Genomic DNA, 20,827 nt, shown 5'->3' with positions numbered 1-20,827 from the left:
AGAACAGGTCTAAGAATTAAGACCCCAGGCACTCTAACATTAGGAAGTCAGTGAGGAGAGGAAGGACCTGAAAAGGAGACCAAGAGAGAGTAGCCAGAAGATAAGAGGAAATCCAAGAGGGTATGGGGTTTGGAAGCCAGGTGAAGGAAGTATTGCTGGAAGTCAAGACCGATGGTCTCTATCAAAAACTGCAGATGGGTCAAAGGAGATGAGAACAGGTCATCAGATTTTTTTAAAGTGAAGTTTATTTGGGACCTTGCCAGTAGCATTTCTGGTGGACTGGTGGAGATAGGAAGATTGACTGGAATGCATTTAAGAGAAAATGAAAGAAGAGGACTTCAGGAGAGTAAAAACAGACAACTCTTGAGGAGTTTGCTGTAAAGTGAAGGCAGTGTACGGGTTGGTAGCCAGCAGGGCACATGAGGATGAGAGAGTTGTTTTTTGGTTTTGGTTTTGGTTTTGGTTTTTTTAAGATGAGAGAAATAACAGCATGTTTATTGGTAGAAATGATCCAGAAAAAAAGGAAAGCTGATTATGTGGGAGAGGAAAGACTGGGTAGAAGAGCCCATTTGAGCAGGTGAGAAAGGATGAGCTCCGGTATCCAGGTGGAGCGGTTGGCTTTAGATGGGAGAGGAGCCTTCGTCTTTAGAACAAGAGGGATACAGGATACATGAGCACCAATGCACTTAGTAGGTAGGTGTGCTGGGAGCTGTGGGAACCCTTTTCCCATTGCTTGCATTTTGTAGGCAAAGTAGGAATCAAGTTACTAGCTTAGAGTGAGGAGAGGTAAGGAGGTGTTAGGGGTTTGAGAAAAAAAAGAGAAGATATAAAACCATCGTCAAGTAGAGTAGAAAAGTGAAAAGACTTGATACAATAGAGTAATTGCCAGGCTGCCTTGTCAGCACACTACTGATTTGGGGTCATGTATTAAGACAGACCAGTTCACCTGATTATATGATTCTCTCTGGGCATGTTTAGCTGGTGCAGTTTGGATTTTTTTTTTCAGATTTTATGAATTTATTTGAGAGAGAGCAGGAGCCAGGGGAGGGACAGAGGGTGAGAGAGAAGCAGACTACCTACTGAGAAAGGGCCCTAATGTGGGGCTCAGTCCCAGGACCCTGGGATCATGACCTGAGCTGAAGGCAGACACGTAACCGACTGAGCCACCCAGGCGCCCTGCAGTTGGGTTTAAATAGGGTTGTAATTTTTACCAAGTGAATATGGCAGACTAGCAGCAGAGCACAGGAGTTAAGGGTGTGTGCGAGAACATGTTTATACAGATTGCCTATGGCATTTAAGCTGGGTAAGGAGGAAAGATAGACCACAGGGCCCTGGGGAAAATTGAAACAATGGAAGCATCCTTGATTGTAGGCCCTGGTGGGTCTAAAGGATTATTGTTGTTGACAAACCAGAGAAAATGAGCTGAAAAGATAGGTGGTAATCAGAGAGTGGGGAGCATGAAACTGAGATTAGGTATTGGTTGTAATTACTGGTAATGGTAAGATCTGGAGAAAGAACATTTGGGTGAGTAGCTAAAACAAGTGTGAGGACAAGATCATCGGAAAAGAGAGATTAGGGGATCGATGCAGCCAAGATGTAGGAAAGGGCATATATTGAAACCACAGAGTTATGGCTGGTGTACTACTGGGGAGAAGAACAGTAAATGAGGAGCTAAAATCAGGAAGTGAGCAGGAATGACTACAGGTAAAAATCCTGTAGGGATCCCTGCAGGGAATAGAGGGTAATATGAACTGAGACCATCAATCCAGAATAGGATTTTTAGAGAGATGGAAGGGAGAATGTTCTAGAGCTGGTGATGAAAACAAGGAGGACACCTTCCCCATCTCCAGTCCAGCGGTGTGCCCATAAGAGAAGTCCCCTTCTCTTATGGGAGAAAAACGGCTACCATTTGAGAGAGTTACCCAAGAAGCCATTTCTTCAGTGGAGATGAGGTTTCAGCTAGAGGGTTTCTCAGTGGCACTAGACATGGGATCTGTTTGTGCACCATAGGATGGTCAGCAACAACCTGGCCTCTACCCTCTAGAAATACTTTACACGCACACACACACACACACCAGTTACAACCACCCAAAATATCTCTAAATATTGCCAAATGTTTCCTACCTCTGGTTGGAACCACTGCTATATATCAACCACATTTTGAATTCTTTCAACATTTCTGAGATTCATTTTACAGAGATTTTTAAAAATCAAATAAATCAATAAAGTCAGGTGAAAATTTTGTCAAGATTGTTGTTCATAATAGTGGTTACTACGAAAAGTGTTATCTAACAGGTGAGGCAGAATTTCCTTTATTATATTTCATTGGTATGGTACACTATACTTGTTACAAAAACATTGCAAACTGTTATATTTAGATTTTCCTTCCTGCATTAAATAAAAATTGCATTTTGTAAAAACAAAAATTAGAAATGGATATAAAACCTAAAATATATGTGGGTATTACGGAAGGCACGTATTGCATGGAGTACTGGGTGTGGTACATAAACAATGAATTTTGGAACACTGAAAAAAATTAAATTAAAAAAAATAATAACTACCGCAAAAAAACACTAAGATTATAAATTTTTAAAAATTTTTTAAAGATTTTATTTATTTATTTGACAGAGATCACAAGTAGGCAGAGAGGCAGGCAGAGAGAGAGGAAGGGAAGCAGGCTCCCCACCAAGCAGAGAGCCTGATGTGGGGCTTGGGATCGTGATCTGGCAGAGGCTTTAACCCACTGAGCCACCCAGGAGCCCCCAAAATTACAAAATTTTTAAAGGGAAACAGGAGAATATCTGCTCCAACACAGTTAGCAGAGTAACTGAAGTTAGCAGAGTAATTTCAGAATCTTAAAGTAGGCGGAGATGTCTTAGCTAGGACCCAGAATGCATTAACCATAAAAAAGTAATAAAGTACACTTGATCACAATTAAATACTTCATCAAAAGATACCATTAAGAAAATAAGTAGGCGGGGCGCCTGGGTGGCTCAGTGGTTAAAGCCTCTGCCTTCGGCTCAGGTCATGATCTCAGAGTCCTGGGATCGAGCCCCGCATCGGGCTCCCTGCTTGGCAGAGAGCCTGCTTCTCTCTCTCCCTCTGCCTGCCTCTGCCTACTTGTGATCTCTATCTCTCTGTCAATTAAATAAATAAAATCTTTAAAAAAAAAAAAGAAGTAGGCAAGAAAATATTTACCATACATATATCTGACAAGTTACTTGTATATATATAAAAATAAAAAGCTCTTACAACTCAAAAACAAGTAAAACAAACCTGGATGAAAATATTTGACCAGGCACCTCATAAATGGCAGTATACAAATGGTCAGTAAACAAATGGGAAGGTGCTTAACAGTAGTAGTCATCAGGGAAATGCAAATCGCAACCACAGCGATACTCCACTGTATGTCCCCACTAGAATCCATGAACTGAAGCCTGGTCGTACCAAGTGCCAGCGAAGACACGGAGTCGCTGGAGCTCTCATACACTGCTGCGGGGGTGGGAATCGTACCAACACTTTGGAAATTGTTCTGGCAGTTTCTCATAAAATTAAACATACATCTACCCTGAGACCCAGCAATTCCTCTGCTAGGTGTTTGCCCAAGAAAAAGTAAAACATACTTTTTTATACAGACTTGTAACAAGAACGGCAGTGTTAGCCATAATAGCCCAAAACTAGAAACGACCCAAGTGCGAATGTTCAACAACAGTAGAATGGACAAAGTGTGGTGTATTCATAGAATGGGATTCCACTTGGCCGTAAAAAGGAATGAACTACTAATAGATGCGACACCCTATGTGAACCTTAAAAGATGATGTTTCAAGAAGCCCAGCTAAAATAGTGCGTACCATATGACCATGTGTATGGAATTTTAGAATTGGCAAAACTAACCTATGCTGAAAGAAATCAGAACAGTGCTTACCAGAAAGGGCAGTGTAGAATTGTTCGGGAAGGATCACAAGAGTTTTCCTGGAGCAATGGAAATGATAGATGTCCTGAGGCAGTTGTGGCTTGTTACACAGGTAAATGCATTTATCAGCTCATTGATCCATGGACTGGAGATCTGGGCATTTCACTGTGTTTAAATAATTTTTTTTGAAAAATTAATTTATACAAACTTACTGGCATTCCTTAGGCCCTCCTACTGGTCTCTTTTTACACTTTTGGAATAGTTTGGCCCAACTTTATTTTTAGAGCTAAAAATGCTAGGATAGCTAGCCTCTTGTTAGGTTAGAAGGGGTAGGGCTAAAAGGAAAGGTTCCTGGGAAAAAATTAAACTGAGACCTGAAAAATGAGTGCCTTAGGTATGTGTAGAACCATGAATTAGCATCCAAGAAGGGGGGGAAAAAAGCATGTGAAAATAAAGGCCCAAAGACAAGACAGTACAGGTGAAGTGTCAATTTGAAAAGAAGAAGGGAGGCAGAGTTGAGCATGGGGAGGGTACTGCTACCTGCCTGGCTCTTCTTCAGGAGAGCTCTATGTGCAAAAATTACTCACTTTTATGTGAAAACCTTTCATGAACACACAACATAATAACCTGTAAATCATACCTATGATGTGGCTTGATTTTGATGCGTCTAACAAAAACCAAGGAAGTATTTGGTAAGAATAGTTACAGAGTTTAGAAGTTGTTTGCAAACTTAGTATTTCTTTTGGTGTGATTTTTTGATGATACACATTGGGCCTATTTTTTCTTGGTTTTCAGGGTTCAAAAAGGATTCTTCGCTCCAATGAAATCATCCTTCCAGCTAGTGGACTGGTGGAAACAGAACTCCAATTAACCTTCTCCCTCCAGGTGAGAATCTACTCAATCTTAGGTCACTAATGTCCAATCTAGTCCCTAAATAGTCGTTTAATCTGGAGACTGTTTTATCCGAGAGCAGCCATAGCACAATGAATTAAAGTCATCCAATGAATTGAGCCTCTATAGCAAGCCTAGAGGGCCAAAGCAATGGCTTAGCCAGCCACAGTGAGGATGCTGAGACCCAAGTTCTTTTCCTTTTCCTTGGATAAGGCTGTTAGCCTACCCATCCTTTCTCAGCCTGCCCTCAGCCCCCTTACCTCTCCCTGGTAATCTGCAGTCCACACCCCAGCTGAATTTTTCCCTTTCAGTCTCACTCTGCCCCCATGTTGTAATCTCAGTTCTTCCCTTCTCCTCCTTATCCCTTTTTAGTATGTCTCTCTCTCATTGTAATCCCAGGAGCCCAAATTGAAGCACATGGAGAAACACTTGGTCACATGGCAAGGAAAGAGGCAATTTTCTTCTCTTTTCTTTTCTTTTCTCTTCTTTTCTTTTCTTTTTGAGATTGTATTTATTGGAGAAAGAGTGAGAGAGAAAGCACGAGCTGGGGAGCAGGTGGGGTGGAGGGACCAGGAAAGGGACAAGCCGACTCCCCCCTGAGCAGGGAGCCGACAAAGGGCTCAATCCCAGGGTCCCAGGATCATGAACTGAGCCAAAGGCAGACGCTTAGTTGACTGAGCCACCGGGAGGCAGTTTTCTGAATACGTGTGTACTGTAGAGCTGCAGAGCGGAAGTCAGGCACCGAGCAGATCCAGACCCTGAGCAGCACCTTAATAGTGGTTCATTCACCCCTGCTTCCCAGCCTTGTAAAGCCAGGAGACAGTGACGCCCAGTAAAGTTGTACTGTGTATCTTCCAGCAGGACCAGAACCCACCAAGGACCCAGTTGCTTTTTTTTTTTTTTTTTAAGATTTTATTTATTTATTTGAGAGAGAGAGAGCACAAGCAGGGGGAGGGGCAGAGAAAGAAGGAGAGGGAGAAGCAGGCTCCCACAGAGCAGGGAGCCAGATGTTGGGCTTGATCCCAGAACCTTGGGATCGTGACCTGAGCCAAAGGCAGACAGGCACTCAACCGACTGAGCCACACAGGTGCCCCAAGACCCAGTTACTTATTAACAGTGTTTGACTCTTTTGTACTTGGCAGTATCCTCATTTCCTGAAGCGAGATGCCAACAAGCTACAGATCATGTTGCAAAGGAGAAAGCGCTACAAGAACCGGACCATCCTGGGCTATAAGACCCTGGCTGTGGGACTCATCAACATGGCAGAGGTAAGAGGAACCATCTCCAGCCCTTAAGTCGGAGAGCCCAAGAGAGACAGTAGGCCCAGCCAGTTGAGCTCAGCAAACGATCTTCCCAGCCTACTGCCTCTGTGTTCTATTTTATTTTACAAGTCAGTTCTTTTAGTGGAAATTTAGGATATACCTCAGGAGGTACTTTCTCCCCCACAGAATGTTTTTCTTTCAGTTTAAAAGAAAATTCAAACTTACAGGAAAGTTGTAAGAATAGTATAAAGAACTCCCATATACCCTTCCCTTGCATTCTTCAGTGCTAACGTCTTAACTACATTTGCCTTATTTTCCTCTCCCTGTATAAACATTCCTGCATATTCTCTGAACCACTGAGAGTAAGTTGCAGACACGATGCCCTATTACATGTTAATACTGCAGTGTGTTAATTTCCTACACTTGATCTTAGCCAAAAGGCCGAGAAACGATTAATTTCCTAAAAATAAGAATACTCTCCTGTGTGCTCAGCACCATGCCCACCCTAAAGATGAGCACGTTAACACTGGTACAGGATCACCGTCCAGCCCGCAGTCCCCATTCACACTGCGCCAGGTGGCTCAGTAATGTCCTTTACAGGCACAGAATTTAATCTAGGATTACGTGTTCATTTAGTTGTCGTGCCTTTTTGGTCTTCAATTTTCAACAGTCCCTCAGATTTCCCTTGTCTTTCATTCCCTTGACTTTTTTTTTAAGAGTACAGGAAAAAAAAAAAGAAAGAAAGAAAGAAAGAATACAGGCTGGTTACCTTAGAGAATATTCCTCAGTTTGGGTTTGTCGGATGTCTTCTGACATTTTTGGCAGAATTACCACAGAAGTAATGCTGTGTTCTTCCCAGTGCACGACGGGCAGTGCCACACGTCGATTTGTTCCATTTCTGGTGAGGTTAGCTTCTCTTCCTTGATTAAGATGATGTCTGTCAGCATTTCCAATCCAAATTAATACATTTTTTGTGTTTACCAATGAAAAAATACTTTATAGGCAGATGTTTTGAGATGTTTATGTAACAACCTTTTCTCTCCTCATATGTTCACCAACTAAGTTTAGCATCTACTCATGATTCTTGCCTGATTCAATTATTATTTTGATGCTTGCCAGACAGTGACTTTATAATCCCGTCATTCCTGCTATATTATGAGTTTGCTTTCTGTTGTAAGACAGAGCTTTCTCTTCTTCACCATTTATTGATTGGTTCATTTTTTGTATTAATTATGGACCTATGGATTCCTGTTTAATTCAGTGGGGTTTAATATGTAACTGTCATTAGTTATTTTGATGCTCAGATTATCTCAGATTTGGCCAGTGAGAGCCCCTCCAAGATGGTTCCTATATCTTTCTTTTTATATGTCCCACCATTCTTTATATATTTCTTTACTTTCTGGTACAAAATATCATCTTGTACTTTCCCCGACCCAGCCTTAGAATGAACTGATTCTCTGAAGGGTCCTGGTTCCTTTCAGTGGAGAATGGTATTTAGAAACCAACATGTGGGTACCAGAAGTATTCATTTTCCCAGTTAGGGTGTCATTACGTCTACTCCCTCTCAACAGACAGAGCTAGAAAATATATCTCCATATGTGTATATGCCCTCATACATACGTACATACACGCATCGTGCCTGTTTCCCTGTCTGTGTCTGTCTATCTGATCATGAGCTCACGTTCCAATTAATTCCAACCCAACAGCATTGGGCTTATTGTAGCCTTTCCCCTTTCCACAGCTCTAATTCCCTCCAACAGAATGAAAGCAGGCTTCCATTATCCTCAGTGTGTTTGCTCATTTGTGTAGCTCCCTTGTGTGCCAGGTGAATCCTCTCAACCCTGAAAAAGGGAAAGAAAAAAGGGGTCCCAAATCAGTTTTACTTTTTATTATGTTTTTAAGCTGAAGCAATGCTTTATTGTGACTATAAAGCACCAATTCAACAAGGCATTGATACTGGGAATTCAAACAAATATCTTTTTGAACAGATATGTATGTAGCAAGCCTACCGTTTCAAGTTCTTAAAAACAAGTACTCAAATCAAGAATCAAACAAAGCATGAGAGCAGTTTTTAAAAATTACACATTGTGGCACCTGGCTAATTCAGTCGGTGGAGCCTGCAATACTTAGTCTTGGGGTTATATATTCACACCCCACATTGGGTGTAGAGAGCACTTAAAAATAAAATCTTAGGGGCACCTGGCTGGCTCAGTGGATTAACCCTCTGCCTTCGGCTCAGTCTTGATCTCAGGGTCCTGGGATCGAGCTCTGCATCCGGCTCTCTGCTTGGGGGGAAGCCTGCTTCCCCCTCTCTCTCTGCCTGCCTCTCTGCCTACTTGTGATCTCTGTCAAAAAAAAAAAAACTTAAAAAAAATTACACCATCATGAAGGCATATGTGTGTATGTGCGTGTGTGTATTCTGTATATATATGTATAGAATACAGTAACAAGGCTTTCTGATCTATAACTTCCTGCATATTCCTTCAGAAACAAATTAGCATAGATAGCAACCGTAAAGTGAAAAAACGCTTCCTTCTATGGAAATAAAGAGCCGATCTAAAAGTACACCTCTGCAGAAAATCCATTCATTACCCCCTGTGAAAGAAGCTAAATATGGATGGATATCCCCCAAACACAGCAGAGTTTCTGTTTCCAGAGGTTCTGCTTCGGCGGGGGACATGACGCACGTTCACCTCACACATCACAGTGCGTCCCAGCAAAGCCTTAATAAGGTCAAGTGAAGGAGCCTCTGTGAAAAGGGGTATTGTCATTTCCACCCAAATAATACAAGCTCTCAGAAGCAGAGGAATTCAAGGAAGACTGCCATCTCTCTCCTCTCCTCTTCCCCAAGTTTTCTTGTTTGTAATCTCCCTACATCTGTAACCAAAAGATCATTCAGTTCGGTCCTTTTTCAAGGATTTTGGGAAAGCAGTCTGTGAAGAAAATCCCTTTAGTGGGGAGGGGTGTTCAGTCATGTCAAAGATCACTCTATTTGACAAGCTCCACAGGAAAACCGTCCTGTCCACAAGGTATCCATGCTCCTCCTGGCTGAGTTCCGGTCAGCCGATGGATTGCCTCATCTATCCAGTAGGATGGCGTTTCATTTGACTGAAATTCTTTACATATACACGTGTATGTATTATGTTTGCAGAGTTTCATCACAGGAAAGGAAATTATGTCATTATGTATTTTTTGAGGTCTAATAGCCCAGTTTGACTATACTACGAGGAGTTGTTCTTTAAATGCTTTGTCTGCAGAGGTTTTACATGATACTTATAGATTTTCAGAGCAGGCCCCATTTAACTGAAGTCCTGTCAACATGTCAGCAGGGATTTTCTATTGATTTCCTGCTCCTGAAAAGCATTAGCTTGCTCCTCAAATCTGGCCACATGAAATAGTTGACATCCATCACAGTCCTGTCTGGAGAATCTGGTGGCTTCCCATTCCCCATGTGGCTGGTGCCAGGAGGCTTTCCCCCCATGCAGAACTCAGCGACTGCCACATGCCCAGCCCCCGCGCGGCTGGCCCACAAATCAGTTTTAACTTACATCTACTTTAGTATGTTGAATAGGAAAATTTTGTGACCTTAATAAATAGAATATGTGAGACAGTCCCAGCCCATCTGTCTTTCCTCTTCGGGCTTTGAATCAGTATGAGGGACTGTAGGGAGTGAAGTATTATGGACACCACAATTCCCCACCTGTGTCAAGCCCTTCCGTTTTCTCAGGTCCTGTAGGTCCTTTTCCCCATTGCCAGACATAGGTAACTACGGTCTGCAGGCTGGCCCCAGCCAGCCAGGAGAACTAGTTCTCTGTCAAGGACTAACACTAAAATGTAGTCCTAGAGATTAGCCATCATTTTAGTCTTGAGTCTTGATCTTTGTTTTTAAGCACAGGGCCTGACCAATGACAGGGCCTGACCAGGCTGACAATTCAAGTGAGACCTTGAAGGTAAGAGGAGAACAGTAACCTTGGATTCGAAAGGTAGTGAGAAAGAAGATGTATTAGCACAATCCATTCCCATTGGCTTGCACATCCACTTGGATTTATGAAAATGGACTCACCTCCCTTAGTAAGGCATTTGCATTGCTACCCTGTGGCCTCAGGTGATGCAGCACCCTAGTGAGGGTGCCCTGGTGCTCGGCCTGCACAGCAACGTGAAGGACGTCTCCGTGCCTGTGGCGGAAATAAAGATCTACTCTCTGTCCAGCCAGCCCATTGACCATGAAGGAATCAAGTCCAAGCTGTCTGGTAAGATGTATGTAGTATCGGGAGAGCCCTGTGGGTCAAGAACAAGCCCATCATCGGCTCCCCATCCTGGGAAAGCTGAACAAGACAGGCCTAAAACGTTTCTATGAAAAAAGTTTAGAGATCCCTGAGAATAAAATGTGACCTACCATGGCTGTGGCTCTCTCCTCTACCCCAGCTATATTTCCACCTGACAGGAGCCATGACTGCAGCCAACCAAACTTTCTTAGGTCAGATCTTCAGATCGCAAGGTTGTCTTACTAAGGTGTCTCTTTCCAGATCGTTCTCCTGATATTGACAATTATTCTGAGGAAGAGGAAGAGAGTTTTTCATCAGAGCAGGAAGGCAGTGATGATCCATTGCACGGGCAGGTAACTTTCCACAGCCCCTCACGTGAAGCATCTGAGAAATAATTCCAGACCCCCCTGGGATTTCCCAACTTCATTCCATCCACCTACCCCCTTAGGACCTGTTCTATGAAGATGAAGATCTACGGAAAGTAAAGAAGACGCGGAGGAAGCTAACCTCGACCTCTGCCATCACAAGGGTGAGCCTCAAAGGTCCAGGGAATGTTTTAGTTGAGATTTTAAATTTGAAGGTAGGAGGGGAGTGGTGTATTGAAACTTCCTGGGGTCTTTTTAAAAATCTACACATGAAGGTTCTGGAGGTTCTGATACACCCCTTTATCCCTTCCACCAGCACCACCATGTAACTAAGAGTCACTGTTGTAGAGAAGCAGTGTTACTTATAGGAGTGTGTTATATTTTTCAGGTTATCTCGGGATAGAAAATAGGTCGAGAAACCTTGTTTTAGACTTTGCAACAGGTAATGCTTCCTCAAGAAGCAGAATGCCTCGGGCATCCCTCGTCCCCTCTCCAGGTGACTACTTCAAATTACGTCCTGCCTACCACATAGACAGAAACAGTCTTTTTTAGGGCTATCACCGTTTTTAATCATTTTAACCCAGAAATAATAGGCTAATGCTTAGAACTGGGTTTGGTAAGGTCTAATTACATTGGGTATCATTCCTGCCTTAATGGATCCATAGTCTTAGAAGCCAAATGCCTTTGAATTGCTTCTCCTACATAAGATGTCCTCAGGAGTCACTATTTTTGGTGAAATTAGAATCCTGTACTAAGACACTTAATACCTGGATTTCTAGGTTAACTTTGGGGTTGTTTTTTTTGGTGTTCTTTTTTTTTTTTTCTTTTTAAATTAAATGTAATTTAATTTAATTTAATTTTAATTGCAGTATGGTTAACCTACAGTGTTACATTAGTTTCAGGTGTGTAATATAGTGATTCAGCAGTTCTGTACATGACTCCGTGCTCATCGTGATATGTGCAGTCTTAATCCCCTTCTCCTGTTTCACCCATTCCCCCTGCCCACCTCCCTCTGGTAACCATCAGTTTGTTCTCTATAGTTCAGAGTCTGTTTCTCGGTCTAGATTAACTTTGATTCTGGAGCTCCTGTGCTAAAGTGTGGGAGAGTCAAAAGTGCTAGAAACTCAATTTCATTTTTCCTCTGCATATCCTGATTGTCTAGAGTAGAACTAGCCTAGGGACCCCAAGAGCAGAGATTTCCATCACGCGCAGGAATGAAATAAATATAGACCAGACCTTCCAGATGTGTTGCCTCTGAGCCTGGCATTCACGGTGAAACCACACTGTCCTCTCTCCTTGCCTCCTTAGGCGTTACTGGCCTTAAAGTCCTCAAGACTGTGGCCTTGATTTCCCCCATTAAATAATGAATGACTAGAGAGCGTGAGAACTGTTTTGTTGTCCTCAGGTATCTATTCCTTGCTTGGCACTCCAAAATGGCCTGGGTAGGGCATGTCCCCAGGGCCTCAGACATCTTATGCTGTTGTACTTGGAATGGGGAGAGGTTGGGGGATCCCTTTGTGTTGTAGCTTCTTCCGTTAAATTCTTCTTTCTCCGGCTCGGTAACGGTGGAGAGGCCTGCTGGAGCTTTATAAGTCACCTTTCCCTGTGGTCTCAGATGAACCATCACTTTACCCTATTATATGACCAGAGTTCAGTGCTCCTATTAATATCCTCTTCTTCAAAGGTTGTTCTTTGTTTTTTGTTTTTGTTTTTGTTTTTAGCTGCAGGCTCTCTCCAGTCAGATTACCAAAGCCTTGGAATGGTTCTTCAGTTTCTGTCTCCTTTCGTACACATGCATTCTTCTCTCCCTACCAAGAATACTTTGTTCTAGATACACTAATTGATTTGCTGAGTTTTTTCTCTGCTGTGGATACCCTTTCTACCTTTGGAAACCCTTTTTTTTTAAGGCCTGGCTCAGTCTTACTCGCAAGTTAGTCTCTTCCGTCCCCAGATGGCAAGTCTGTCAGGCAGAGGTACTTAGGACCAGTCATTGCGCCTGGAGTTAGAGACATAGAGACAAGAAAGGCCTAGCCCGGGCCATCAAGGAGATCACGATGTCTGAACACAGACAGCATCTAAACTAGCTGCTACAACACAGTAGAGTAGGTGCTAGAAGATAGAGCTTAGTGTGAGGGACAGCGATGGTGCCCAGGGGAAAGTGGCCGACTCCGGGCAGGAGTGCCAAGAGAGCCTCACAGACTAGATGCCAAGAGATGGGTTTCTAAGGATAAATAAAGTGGATTGGGAGAGAATGTGCAGTCAGGGCAGAAGATACCATATATAAAGACTCCCAGGAGTACTGCAGCATGCCATTCTTTACAGAACTATCAGCAGTTTCCACTTGAATAGACATGGGAGGTGTTCAGTGGTGAGGTGGGGCTAGGGACAGGCAGGGCAGTCCTCAGACAGACCCATGCTTAATGCCACAGCTTTCTTCCCTGGGCACTGGGGGCCAGCGAAGACCTCTAATTCGGGGAGTAGCATGATGAGGTTTGCATTTGTAACGATCACTGTGGACTCTAGAGAGAACAAGACTGGAAACTAGCTGGGAGTGTGAGGCTGGGGGCATGGTGGTTGAAGGCCATTGCAGTGATCCCACAGAGCTGTGGGAAGAAGGGCCCGAAAGGACAGCAGTGGTATTACAGATGAAGAAGAGAGTCGGGGTTAGTGAACACGGGGGGCTCTGAGGAGAAAGGGGAGGGGAGACAATCTGGGTTCAGATTCCTGTGATCGGGGGGTGGTGATAATGGTACCCAGGAAGGGAACACAGGGAGAAGGTGATAAATTCTTGGGAATGCTGGGCTTGAGGTGCCTGTGTGTATGCAGGCGGAAATCATCAAGCAGCACCACGTATCTGAAGGACTGAAGAAAGGGAGGACTTGGAGGTGTGTGGGAGGTGCCCACACTCGATGCCCACAGCCCTGGGGACCGCTCCGCGTTAACCACGCGCGTGCCTGCTTCCCTGGGGGGTTTTACATGCCAGAGGATAGAAGCTGTTTTCCCATCTTCATGTCTTCCCGCAGTGCTTTGCAAAGGAAAGAGTGGGCTCTGGATCACTCCGTTGGCTTAAACTGGTCGTCGTGCATGGGTGGGTGTTGTTGAGAACTTCTGTGCCATTTGTTCCCACAGCAACCTAACATCAAGCAGAAGTTTGTGGCCCTCCTGAAGCGGTTTAAAGTTTCAGATGAGGTACGACCCCTTACTCCCGAGGTTGATGGTGAGTAGAATTCCCTGAGTTTCACCCTCGTTCCTGGGGTGCATTTTTTCCTGTCCCTGGGAGTCGGGACTACAGGACCCCCAAATAAGAGAATAGCTAAAGAAGGGCTTTAAGCTACGTAAAAAGAGAAAGAAAGGATTCGCGGTACCGGCAGGGAGGGGTAGCGTGGTTATACTCGACTGTTGGCTAACGCCACCCTTCTGGCATGGGGCATTCGTAACGTCTGGTTGTTGTTTGGTTTTCCCTCCTGTCAGAGGGGGATCATGGTGCACAACAACCTGTGAGGTAGGAGTGTCCTCAATGGTCGGCCATTAAGTAACCAAGAATCGGTCACGGATAGAGAAGCAGTGTCCTCCCTGGGCTCTGACCAGCCTGGTGCCAGTTTTCGTAGGCTTGGCTTCTCAGTGCGCTGGAGAAGAGACGGAGAGGAAGATTGTTCAGAGGTTTCTTTGTCCTTCTGTGGGCTCCTCAGGAGAACAGGACCAGCCTGCACGGGGTCACAGTCTTCTGGGTTCTCTCGCACCTGTTCTCTGGCAGAGGTCCTTTAGCACTTCCGCATTTCTTCCTTGTGCCAGGCCCGTAGCATGGAGTGGTAGGGAGACACTGAAAAGGAAAGGTGGTCTCACCACATCCCCGCTCTCAGGACTGGGTCACAGAGAGGACACCAAGGTTACCCCGATGAGTGTGAAGCTATGGCCTGTCCCTTAAGGAGGACGAGTTAAGGAAGCCAGTTGGTACCCGTCCAGGAGGAAAGAGTTGCCCATCTACCATAGCTGTTAACAGACGTAACCCCAGACTCAAAGATCTTTTTCCCCCACAGGTAGGTTTTGGGCTGGAACATGTATCCCGAGAGCAGATACGAGAGGTGGAAGAGGACTTGGACGAACTGTATGATAGTCTGGAGATGTATAATCCCAGCGACAGTGGCCCCGAAATGGAGGAGACCGAGAGCATCCTTAGTACTCCGAAGCCCAAGCTCAAGTGAGGCCCAAACCTCCTCCACCAGATTGTCTTCCTGCGTCTCTCTGAGCCAGAGCGACCTCCTAGACGCCCTCCCTCCCGTCCCCTCCATTACCGGGGTATCTTGGCTTCTCACCCTTGTGGAACCTCCAGCTGTCCAGATAGAGATCACTGTTTTTGCCTCTAGCTGACAAAAGTCCTAATAATCTCGAGTCCTTTGTTCCAGGCCCTGCTGGGCCACCCGCTGCCATGTCCTTCCTCGCAGGCATCCTTGAAGCCCGGGTTGTCAGCCTTTCGTGCACACCGTCACGACCCAGCTCTCACGAGCTGCTGCCCTGGGCGCTGGCGACCACTGACCCTGGCTGTGCTTCTTTGCCGCAGGCCCTTCTTTGAGGGGATGTCGCAGTCCAGCTCACAGACGGAGATTGGCAGCCTCAACAGCAAGGGCAGCCTCGGCAAAGACACCACCAGCCCTGTGAGCAAGACCAATGGCTATGGGGGTCGGGGAGAGGGGCCGGGGAGTGTTGGGGCTTCACACTCTGGGCACTGTGCTCCTAGCTCACCTTGTGATGCTGAAAGAGCGGGGTCTCATTTTGTTTCAACCTCGGGTATCCTGACTGGAGTCCTCGCTGGGAGCTTGGTTCTCATGGGCATTGCTGTGGCTATTTGGTTGTCCTTTTTGGTCAGTTCCTGCCACAAGAAGGAGCCTTCCCTCCCAGAACACACAGTATTAAATTTCTCCCTCAACATGCGTCACATGGTTGCTGGGAGTATGGCATCCTCGGTGGTAAGTAATTGTGCTTTCCAGGTAGAGAATGAATGCGAAGGGGCAGGAAGCCCACAGGGTCTACTCAGAGATGCCACATAGGCTTTATTCAGAGACGCGGGCAGTACTTGCAAAGAATTACGAGTTTGACGGGCAGGTTTCCATTTTGCCTGGTGACCGAGAAGAAAGAGTTGCTCTCTCCTGTAGTACCCAAGAGCCCAGCGTCATCCTGGACCATGCTCTGTCCCTGCTTGGGAAGGCTCTCCCTATGTCCGTGGATCAGAGGTTGGAGCCTGGGTTGATGCTGTATCTGTGTCAGGCCCTGGGGAGCTGTTCCTCCCCTCGTTTACAACTAAAGGAAGCAGATGTGCATGGTTTTAGTGCAGTTTATGGTTTGCTGTTGCAAGCGCAGTGTCTTTTCTGTAGATCAGAGAAACTGAATCCTTTAAGTCCTCCTGTTCTTTCCGCTCTAAGAGAGGGTGTACAGAGCTCACCTTGAAAATAGGTATGAATTGTGAGGAAATGCTGTGTGAGACATGTGAGGCATGTGAGGCATGTGAGGCCCTCCATCCTCTGAAAAGCCCTGTGACTATGGAAAGGCTGCCGCCTGTCCCCAGTGTCTGCAGACCCTGGGGCTGCTCGTGGGTCAGCGCATGGGCTGCCTTACTACTTGCTGCCACCAGGTGGGGCTGCCTCCCACCTTCTCCTTCTTCCTGGTAAGGCACTGCGGGCACTGTCTGGCCCTAGGACAGTGGCCCCAGGTGGCATTAGGGAGGAAATGTGGGGTGGAAAACTGTGGTCGACAAGCAGAATCCCTCCAGCAGAGAAGCCTCTGGCATGCCACTTACAGACCCTGCACTCTGTGACCCGGAGCTGAGGCCTTACCTTGCTGTTTACATGGCTTTTAGCTACTCTTTCTTGGGAGGTGGGGTGGGGGGTCCTGCTGAATGGCCCCGCTGAATTGTCAGTGTCCGCATAGATCACTGGCCCCTACAGCCAGATTCCATCTTAACTGTAAATACAAGGGTTGACTCTTCTAGAGAGGAACCTGGGACTGGGCCGAAGGAGAGCTGTTTCATAGTGTCCTAGGAGAGTGGAACGAGGAGTACATAACAAAATGCAATTAAATTTTTAACTGATATAATGCCCCAAAACACTGAGCGTAACACTGACTTGTAATGAATGCTCGGTAAATGCTAGGGATTGTTATTATTAAATTGATAGATTATTTTATACTAATGAAGGTATTTCTGGGTTGATAGAATGTGTCTGCAGGTTCTGCTTTAGTCTCAGTTACATGACTAACATGATTTAAAGGGGAAACCACTGATGTTCTGAGTCTCCAGGTGCATTAGAGTTGGCCCAGCAGCCCAGTTAGCTCAAAGTTAGGACAACTGAGTATCAGCCTTAAATCTATAATGGCCTACAGATCCCTGTCTACGCAGAACATTCATCTGGGCAAAGTGGGACTGGGTTCAGAGTATGTGCTCTGGAGGCAGACTTCTGAGTTTGAATCTCGACTCCATCATTCTGACTGTGTGATCTGGGGCCGTTGTCAGGCCTTCGTTTCTTCATCTACAAAGTACTTGTTAAAAGCACATGCCTTGTAAGGCAGCGCGCAGAGCGCAGATACGTTGAGAGAATGCGGCTCAGTCCTCCAGTGTGGCAGCGGGTTGATGGGTGGATGGATTTACTACTTGGCGAGCGTGCGGTGAACGGAAGCTGCCGTGGCTCTTCTCCTTACCGTCAGTTAGAACCGTTTCAGTTCTGCTCTCCTGAAACTCTTGGGATCTAGCTGTCTTTGTCATGAGTCCTTCAAATCCTCGTTCTGCTGGCCAGATTTCAGACTTGCTTTGCTGATTCTCTGTGATATTTCTATTTTGAAGAGTCCCATATGTTTCAATGTGGATGTGGAATTTTGGAATCCTTTAGTATGAAAGGCCCTTCGGGAATGACAGAGTGAGCCGTGCTTTTACAGAGAACTTCCCAGTGTATTAGGGGAGGAACACTGAGATTGTGCATACGTGGGCAGGTGTGCATATGCAACCCGACTTTTATCTTCTCTCTCTGACTTCCTAGTGTTGTTGCATAGTTATTTTTCTTTTTTTTTTAAGATTTTATTTATTTATTTGACAGATAGAGATCACAGGTAGGCAGCGAGGCAGGCAGAGAGAGAGAGAGGAGGAAGCGGGTTTCCCGCTGAGCAGAGAGCCCAATGTGGGGCTCGATCCCAGGACCTTGGGATCATGACCTGAGCCGAAGGCAGAGGCTTTAACCCACTGAGCCACCCAGGCGCCCCGATAGTTATTTTTCTTAATCATTTGTTTCGTTCCTGAAATTTCAGAAGATTCAGTTTATCACTAGAACCAGAAGGTATTTCTGCTGATATAAATTATTACAGTTGTTGGGGCATCTGGGTGGCTCTGTCAGTTAAGCTTTCAGCTCAGGTCACGATCTCAAGGTCGTAAGATCGAGCCCCACATGGAGCTCCGCACTCAGTGTGGAGTCTGCTTGGGATTTTCTCCCTCTCCCTCTGCCCCTGCCTTTGCTCACTCGAGCATGCTTGTTCTCTCTCTCTCTTAAATAATTTTTTTAAAAATTAGTATAGTTGTTGAATTTTCCCAAGACTGGGAGCCCACAGTAGCAACATAATTTGGTTTTCCAAGCTGATAATAGTCAGTGCTGACAGTGCTTCAGTTAGGGAGGTCAAGAGATGTAGCCTTTCAGCCAAGACTGCCTGCTGCTGGAAGTTGTTATTTCCATTGCACTGTTGATGATGGTGTTCGAGATTAGTACTTCATAAAATTGATAGCCTAAAATACCACCCCACTCTGCTCCCCCCATCTCCACAGGAGCATGTCCCCCTCCTCCAGCAGCCAGCATCACCCCACGGGCGCAGTGCCTTGGGCTGCTGGCATCTGCCTCCAGTACTACACAGTTAGACGCAGCTACGGCACAGCTGGTGGTCCGGGGCTCTGGGGTGAGAAAAGCCCTTCGTATTTATAGAAGTAGAAATTTGGAGAATTGGGAGTTTGCTTCTAATGGGATTGTTTGGAACATCTAGAAGAGTCGGGAAATAGCCAGCAGGTTCCCTCTAATGCCAACCCAAGTGAAAGTTGTTGCAGCTTTACCACAGAAACAATTCTGTACCTGTCAGAAGGCTTAATAACAGGATGTGCTCTTTAAAGCCCTCCAGCAAAATGATGTTAATGCCCCAGTTCATTCTCTTTGAATGTATTTAACTCATTTGTCATACTGAGATACAAAATGGAGTGAAATCATCTTCAGTCTTTTTTTTTTTTTTTTTTTTAAGATTTATTTATTTGAGAGAGGCGCCTGGGTGGCTCAGTGGGTTCAAGCCTCTGCCTTCGGCTCAGGTCATGATCCCAGGGTCCTAGGATCGAGCCCCGCATCAGGGTCTCTGCTCAGCTGGGAGCCTGCTTCCTCCTCTCTCTCTGCCTGCCTCTCTGCCTACTTGTGATCTCTCTCTCTCTGCGTGTGTCAAATAAATAAAATCTTTTTTTAAAAAAAAGATTTTATTTATTTGAGAGAGAGAGAGAGAGAGAAAGAGCGCATCTATGATGGGGGGAAGGTGGCATGGAGGGAGGGAGAGACTATCAAGCAGAACACCCCCCACCCCGCCACTGAGCACAGAGCTCCATGCCGGGCTCCGTCTCACGACCCTAGGATCCTGACCTGAGCCAAAACCAAGAATTGGACACTTGATTGACTGAGCCACCCGAGCGTCCCCATCTTCAGTCTCAAATCTGACCAGGACTTTTTCACAATTCTGGACTCTGTTGGCATTGGTTATTCACATAGATAATGTGCAGTGAGCTAGCTGTGTAATTGCACACAAAGCGACTCCAGACCTGTGGTCACAGTCAGATAAAGTGTGTTGGGTTGATCTCGCAGATGGTTTTGGACAGTGGCTCTCTACCAGGGGTGATTTTTGCCTCCTTCCAAGGAACATTCAGCTCTGGCAGTGACTAGAGACATTTTGATGATCAGACCTGGCAAGGGTGGTGCTGCTGCTGGCATCCAGTGAGGAGAGGCTGGGATGCTGTTTAACATCCTGCGGCATACAGGACGACATCCCCCACAGTGAAGAAGGATCTGGGCCAAAGTGTCAGAGGGGCTGAGGTGGAGAAAACATGGGCCTACTTGTTCATTAGTTTGCCAAGTGACCCCTTGAACTTACATGCCCCCTCTTTCTCAGTACTATTTATAATTTACTCAGAAGAGGGACTTTGAGTAATTGGGATGAAGTAGGATATCTTTGATCTTTCCTGACTCTCTGGTTTCCGAGGAGATTCACTAAGACCAATACCTTCCCTACCTCTAAGACCCACAATCCTCAAATTCTCATGACTTTGACGTTGATGTCTGTACAGCCAGAAACAGTATTAGCAAATATGAAAAATCTAGTTTTATGTATGAGTATTTATGAAGTAAATTTTTAATGTTTATTAGAAATGCTAGTAAGACTTGGGGGAAAAGGGAGAATTCATTCACACCTAAATGGCTTGGCATTGGGTGTCTTTTTGCTTAGTATATTAATTTTTTTGAAGATTTTCTAGATGTTTCTACCAAGCAAAATAAATTTGGCTGCCATGGATGTCTTTAGTCTCAAAGTCAAAGACCTGAACTGTAAGATTTTCCTTTCTTCTCAGCAACTTCTGACAAGCAGAAGAGGCCCAAATGTCCCTCCTGGGCAAGGGCATTTACTGCATCCAGAGTCAGAGACCCTGTGGATCCGATCTTCTGTTTTCTGTGACATCTTGTGAGAGTCAGAACTGCTGGGTTCTGCATCTCACTGTGTAATTTAATGATTACAAAAATAACTGACCCTTCTGATACTTAGTTTTCACAAAAACATACTCCTTATAAGATGAAAATTCCAAAGATTTTATGAGGTCTTCATATTAAGTGGGAGTATTTTAAACTTCTCAGGGACCTAGAAAACCAGTTAGAATGGTAGTTACTTGGATTGGTGATGACTAATTATTATAATTTTTGCAGATGGAATTGGCTGCTCTAGAAAAAGTCAAATCTGCTTGGATTAAAAACCAAGATGACAGCTTGACTGAAACAGACACTCTGGTATGTGTGGCTCAATCCCCCATTTAACATAGTTTTTATACCTTTAGAAATAAAACCAAAAGACCTTCAGGACTACCCTAGGATC

General features: G+C 45.2%; 1 protein-coding gene across 2 annotated transcripts in view; it reads left to right on the top strand.

Annotated features, from left to right (window-relative positions):
• The window catches only part of LOC111149595 (phosphofurin acidic cluster sorting protein 1), a 143,029-nt gene that overhangs the window by 106,782 nt on the left and 15,420 nt on the right, over positions 1–20,827 (top strand). For both annotated transcript variants that reach the window (XM_022506734.1, XM_022506733.1), the window contains exons 3-11: positions 4,709–4,798; positions 5,947–6,072; positions 10,172–10,316; positions 10,593–10,684; positions 10,780–10,860; positions 13,826–13,885; positions 14,734–14,894; positions 15,255–15,348; positions 20,662–20,742. In XM_022506734.1, the coding sequence (XP_022362442.1) occupies positions 4,709–4,798; positions 5,947–6,072; positions 10,172–10,316; positions 10,593–10,684; positions 10,780–10,860; positions 13,826–13,885; positions 14,734–14,894; positions 15,255–15,348; positions 20,662–20,742 (930 nt within the window). The remainder of the gene's footprint in view (positions 1–4,708; positions 4,799–5,946; positions 6,073–10,171; positions 10,317–10,592; positions 10,685–10,779; positions 10,861–13,825; positions 13,886–14,733; positions 14,895–15,254; positions 15,349–20,661; positions 20,743–20,827) is intronic.

The sequence above is a fragment of the Enhydra lutris genome, unplaced genomic scaffold, assembly GCF_002288905.1.
Source record: "Enhydra lutris kenyoni isolate GAN:26980312 unplaced genomic scaffold, ASM228890v2 scaffoldscaffold22, whole genome shotgun sequence".
NCBI classification, from domain to species: Eukaryota; Metazoa; Chordata; class Mammalia; order Carnivora; family Mustelidae; genus Enhydra; species Enhydra lutris.
Note: the sequence above shows the minus strand (reverse complement) of the source record. Positions and strands in the feature narration are given on the sequence as shown.